Below are 6,000 nucleotides of genomic sequence, written 5' to 3' on the forward strand. Positions count from 1 at the left end.
TCAAAATTATGGTGCATCAAGTGATGCTGCTTGTCAAACCCACTCTAAATAACACACACACGCTCACAACGTCTTGGCTAACCAATTGGATCGCTGCCCACAGAATTGATTACCCGAACTGTTGCTACGAGTGCTTCCTCCCTCCCTCCCCCCCACTGAGAGAACCCCACTTGATGTTCTCTCCCCCCCCACAAAAGCATAGCACACGGCACACGCAGATATTGTACGGGCAGCAGCAGCAGCAGCACGCACGCCCACCACATCACAAATCGAAGTTCCCTCTCCCTTTCTTATTTTTTTTCCTCTCTTCTTTTCCTCTCCGTCCGTCCGTCTCTCTCTCTCTCTCTCTCACACCTTCTCGCGGTTCTCTCTCTTTTTCCTTTCTCCTTACACTTTATAACATTATCGACGTATCGCTCTGTCATTTTGTTTGTCACTGTCCGAAAGCTCATCTTCGCTCATCAACCACCACCGCCACAAGAACCAAATCATGACACAATTATTTGAGCAGCCCATGCTTTCACTGTCGCCTCAGACCATTGACAATATCCATGATGTGGACGATCTAGGCGCAATGTGGACCGGTAATATATATGAGCCGGATCTATTCAAATGTGTTTAAAATACTAAAGCTCTCGCCACGAACAATTCATCTGTTTTTGTTTTTTTTAAAAAAAACCCCCAGTGTTCACAAAGTGCAAAGCACATTTGGAAAACGGACAACGATTGGAAAACATGTCGTGGCGACTATGGTTCCATGAGAAACAAATACACCAAACGCGAAAGAAAGAACAAGAATGCGACGACTACTTTTCATATATCCCAACAACCACGACTACAACAAGTAGCAGTAGTAGCAATAGTAGCAATAGTAAAGCAAACGACAACTATCATCATCGTCATCGTCATCATCGACCCTCGTTGGAAACCTGTTCTTCTTCTAATACAACTGCCGCAAGTAGTACAAGTAGTAATAGTACTAGTACGAGTAGCTCATCGTCATCATCTTCGGTCACCTCCGTGTCGAGCCATACATCACACTCTATTAAGCGGTTTATCTCCATGCTATCACCTGGACAGGACGTGTGGTCACACCAACCCCCAACCATCACCGCTCCGACTACCGCCAATGCCACTACTGCTACTAAAACTACCACTACTACTGCTACTACTACTGTAGAGTCGCATGATCGGCATACAGTCACCAATCAGCAGGCGCCGGCTGAGCTTGTTCATGAGGTCGTTGTCGCCGAACAACCTCATCAACAGCCGCCACAACATCCATCATCACCCTCAACGTCACCAGTAGCAAATTATTCATTACAACAGCAGCAGCAGCAGCAGCAGCAGCAGCAAAAACCAAAAGTGCTTATTCTTGACGATGATTATGATTATGACGATTACGATGAAGACGAAGATAACGACGACGACCTGGATTCACTTGATGACGATATATCGCTAGACGACGATCTAGATTTACTGGATGATGATGATGATGATGAAGAAGAAGGCGATGATTACTTTGTAAAACGTGAACCTCATCCATTACCACCGAGCCAGCCTTCACTGTTGTCAGCGATGCTCAATAAGCAGCAGACAACCTCATCATTAACCATCACCTCGTGTAATACCAGACCAGACCATCATCATCACCAACAACAACAGCAACAACAACATTATCTACGCAAAGAACTCTCCGACAGTCTGCGACGTAATGTCCTGTGGGAACATATTCAACAAAAAACGTTTTATCGTCATAATCTTACTACATCTACTACTACTACTACTACTAGCAACAATCTTAATAATAGAAAACAACAGCAACAACGTCAACTAGCATCATCATCATCATCATCATTACTATCATTACAAAAGCAACAGCAGCCTTACAATGAGAACAATCCATCCTTAAGTAAGGACAACAGCAACACTACTACGGGATGGCTGGAAAGTTTTCATGGCTGGTAACAACCCACCCACTTGTAAAGCACACACACACGTTTCTTCTTTTAAAAAGAGAATAATAAAAAATACGAAAACTTGGCTGTAGGGTGTTATTGTTTGTATGTGCATATGCAGTGGGAGGGGAACCTTAAAAATTGAAAAGTAAACACAACAGCGAGAAAATCCTCAACGCCAGCAAAGTTTAACGGTCTTTGTTACAATAATAGCAAGTGCCTCGTGTTGGTTGTTGTTGTTGCTGTGTAATGAATACAAGATGCAAGTAGAGGCACTTTTTCGCCGGAAATGGCAGTCCTGTCCCTTTGTTGTTGACAGTGCATGTTCTTCATGACCGTGTACTCTGTTGTTGTTTTTTTTGGTATCATATCATTTGACTTGTTTATTATTACACATGTATTTTATATAAAAGGGATAGCCGTTGTTTGTATCCGTTCCACTCTCATTCTTCCTTATTCATCATCATCATCATCATTGCTACTACAACTGCACGGTTCCTCATCCATTTTAAAACAAACTATACAAAACAATACTACAGAGAGAGAGAGAGAGAGAGAGAGACGAGGGCAGCAAAGGATGATTATATGCTACACATGTTATGACTTAATGTGCTACGGCATCTCGACTGGCAGTGGCGAGACACTGATTGACTACTTCGAGCAAATGCTTATTTTCCAGTGCCGCCGCTACTCGTTCCTTGTCGTTCAGTTGCTTGTTCACTGCATTTTCCGATTGGTGTGTGCCCTTGCGTACTTTAATGTCCACCTATTGAACATTCAAAAATGAGTGTGTTTTTTTGGTTGCATTGTTTTCACTAGATAGCAGCAGAAGTAGTAGTAGTAGTAGTAGTAGTGTGAGCAACAAGAGACATACCTTGAAACGTTCAGGGAGACTGCGCAAAAGTCGTACCCGAATGCACAGGCCGATCAGTGTAGCCATAGAACAATGAGGAATGGTGGGTGTGAATTCAACCAAGACATGATTCTCGTCATTGTTGACCGCAATATGTTGTAATTGCGTAACGTTCAGCTGTTCAAGTGTCAGCGGATGCTCAGGATCCGAAATGGACCGTAATAATTCATAAACTTCTTCGGAATCAATAGGATCAACTACATCGTCGTCAAAATCGGTCACGGTCTCCACTCGAATGTTGCTGATGGAGGGTTGGTAGACGACAGGGTTTGCATTCAACAAGGCCATTGTATTGATTAATAATAAAAAGGAAAGATAGAGGAATTATCAAGTGAAACGATCTTTCCGACGGGATAGTTTAAAAAAACAGTTTCGGAGAGAACGATGGCTACTGATTGATCGATTTTGATTTGATTGATGCTACCACTCCCAACACACAAGACACAACCAAACAAAAGAAGGCGTGATGATCTTCTCACGAGAATAAACAATCCATGGTCAGCAGCTGCAACCGACCAGAAGGTGTGTTCGGAATCACTGTGTTTGGACAAAACAGCAGCAATCTGGACCACGGCGGCTTTTTACATGGAGATCAGCTGACTCATTATAGGGCACAACACTAATAACAACGTGCCAAGAAGAGCAAAAGCGGACGAGTGGGTAGGGGGGGGATGCACGGAATACTACTAGGTAATAACATAATATATTGATGATAGAAATGGAAGGAGCACAACAGAAGAAACGCGGGGAGAGAAAGAACATATACTGATAGCAAAACAGAGAGGACAGAGAGTTTGATGATGAAAAGAAAAGAAAAATACAAATACGGCTGAACAAAGAAAAAAAAAATAACAAGACACGAACTACAAAAAAGAAGAATGAGATATGTGAGAGAGAGAGAGAGATACAGACTACGAGTAAAAGAAGAGGGAGAACGAGACAGACAGAAGGCGTGTGTATGTGTTTCTTGGAAGAGGAGAGAACGTAGAGACAATAGAGAGATGTTGTATATAATAGAAATAGATGCGTTTGGTGTTTTTTGATGTTTTCAAGTTGTTGTTGTTGTTGTTGTTGCATGTAGATGCTTATTGCGCGTACACTTGGTTGAAGCGCCAGGTTGTTGCGTTGCCCGACTTCTTGTCCAGCAAAGATCGCGTTGGCGAGAACAGATCGTCCTGCTCCGCCATCAACCCCAATGCATCAGCAGCGTTCGTGCTGCTGTGAGTGCCACTGGCTACAGGAGCACCTCGGATTACCGCTGGAGCGTGAGCCGCAAATCCTTCCAATCGTGAGAATTGTTGCTGTTGCATGGCTGCCAGTGCGTGCAAATGCTGTTGCTGTTGCTGTGGTGGTAATGGGAGTGGCTGCTGCTGCTGCTGTTGTTGTTGTTGTTGTTGTTGTTGCGACATGAGGCTCAGTTCTGCAAAAGGATATTTCTGCTGCTGAGGTGCTGGATAGAACCCACCATAGTTGCCGAGTGAAGGAGGAGGATGAGGAGGATAGCCTGCAGTAGTGGCTGCTGTTGCTGGTGATCTATAAATAGCACACACACACACACACACCCCAACAAGGCAGGTTGGTACACTAATTCTTCTTTATGCAAACATCAAAAGCAGTATTCTTACCGAGACAGTGCTGCCACCATAGCTGCTGCTGCTGCGTTATTGCTGGCTGTATGAGGAGGATGAGGCATGGCGGAAGGTTGTTGTTGTTGCTGGTGCTGATGCTGCTGTAAGGATAACGAAGGAGGAGGAGGAGGAGGAGCGAACGTCGTCGTCGTTGTGGTCGTCGGATGATTATGATTATGATTAGTATTAATAGTGTTGCTGCTGATCGTATTATCGTTTTGAGAGCGACCCCAGGACAAACGGATTCTCGAGTTGCCAATCTGATATCCGTTCATTTGTTGAATCGCCAGTTCTGCGGAATGACGCATCGCATACTGTACAAATCCACACCCTTTTCCAGGTGGAATCTTGACCTGCATGATTTCACCAAATGGGCTGAAATACTGTCGTAATTCATCCTCACGAATGGGTGCTGACAATCCGCCTACAAAGACTGTTGTATTCGATGGATCGGCGAATAATGATGCTGCCGCTGTCACTTGTGCTGCCGATACTGCTTGTGCTGCTGCTGCTGCTGCTGCCGACGAGGCTGTCATCATCGATGGCGATGTTAATGGACTAACAACCGTCGTTGAGGTGGCAGCAGTAGTCATGGGTTGTTGACGTGGAGAACGAGTAGGCGGCGATGATACGTTGGCAGCAGTGGTCGACGACGTCGTAGAAGTATGCATTCGGTTTTTAGGCGTCGCAACAGAAACTCGGATAGGTCGACTGCCGATAATGAATCCTTGCATCTCAATCAATGCGCGTTGTTGGTCGCTTTGGTCTGTGAATCGTACAAAGCCGTAACCGCGTGTTAATCCAGTGCGAGGATCCGTCATGATTTTGGCTGATTTGCATGATCGATAATTGGCTTGGAACGCGCCCTATTTAATTAAATCGAATTCATTGTTTGAGTTCATGTATATTGACTCGAATTTTTTTAAAAGAAAAAAAAAAGGGCTTACTAGGAGGCTCAGTTCGGTACATTCTGGGCTGAGATCACCGACGAAAATGGAATATTCAGGTTGTCTGTCCTCACTGTGATAGCAAGAAAAAAGAAAAGATCAATAAATGTAACAGATCCTCCTTTTTTTTTAAAAAAATAAAAAAGAAAAAGTTATATCGTCTATCACCAATCCCCCCCCCCACCGACGACGAGCGGAAACATACCGTCTGTCAATAAGACCGCCACCCGAGGCCCAGTTCAGTTTGAACTGTTTGTGTGTGTTTGGGATCAACGATCCGCTGAATGCGTTTAATGCGCGTTGAGCATGGGTGGCCGATCCAAAATCAACAAAGGCATAGCCTGCACTTGCACTATTTTGGTGCATGTGTACATGTGTGTTAATATGGGATCTCTATCAGGAAAACGTGTTTGAAAAAAAAAACAAAAAACAAAGAAAGACCACACATACCCTGTCACCTTGTCTCGAATCACCTTGACCATGACTTTCTCGTTCAAATTGAACCACAACTGTCGAATGTATTGTTCATCCATCCATGGTTCTAATTCACCCAT

At 44.1% G+C, this 6,000-nt stretch overlaps 3 protein-coding genes across 3 annotated transcripts; 1 reads left to right on the forward strand and 2 right to left on the reverse strand.

Moving 5' to 3' along the window:
* Positions 1–270: 270 nt before the first annotated feature.
* Positions 271–2,151, forward strand: BDB00DRAFT_929675 (uncharacterized protein). The gene is made up of 2 exons (XM_053128972.1): positions 271–584; positions 686–2,151. The coding sequence occupies exons 1-2, from the start codon at positions 491–493 to the stop codon at positions 1,966–1,968; spliced, it is 1,377 nt and encodes a 458-aa protein (XP_052978710.1). The 5' UTR covers positions 271–490; the 3' UTR covers positions 1,969–2,151.
* A 365-nt stretch (positions 2,152–2,516) lies between these two features.
* On the reverse strand, positions 2,517–3,511 carry BDB00DRAFT_432163 (uncharacterized protein). Its single transcript, XM_053117372.1, has 2 exons — positions 2,833–3,511; positions 2,517–2,724 (listed from the first exon to the last, which is right to left on the reverse strand). The coding sequence occupies exons 1-2, from the start codon at positions 3,157–3,159 to the stop codon at positions 2,563–2,565; spliced, it is 489 nt and encodes a 162-aa protein (XP_052978711.1). The 5' UTR covers positions 3,160–3,511; the 3' UTR covers positions 2,517–2,562.
* A 981-nt stretch (positions 3,512–4,492) lies between these two features.
* BDB00DRAFT_765354 (uncharacterized protein) lies at positions 4,493–6,000 on the reverse strand (the record flags this gene model as incomplete). Its single annotated transcript, XM_053119506.1, has 5 exons — positions 4,493–5,010; positions 5,104–5,365; positions 5,447–5,519; positions 5,652–5,792; positions 5,891–6,000. 5 exons carry the CDS (start codon positions 5,998–6,000, stop codon positions 4,493–4,495), a joined length of 1,104 nt encoding a protein of 367 aa, XP_052978712.1.

Source organism: Zychaea mexicana (assembly GCF_025766255.1).
Source record: "Zychaea mexicana strain RSA 1403 chromosome Unknown BDB00scaffold_47, whole genome shotgun sequence".
In the NCBI taxonomy this organism is placed as follows: domain Eukaryota; kingdom Fungi; phylum Mucoromycota; class Mucoromycetes; order Mucorales; family Lichtheimiaceae; genus Zychaea; species Zychaea mexicana.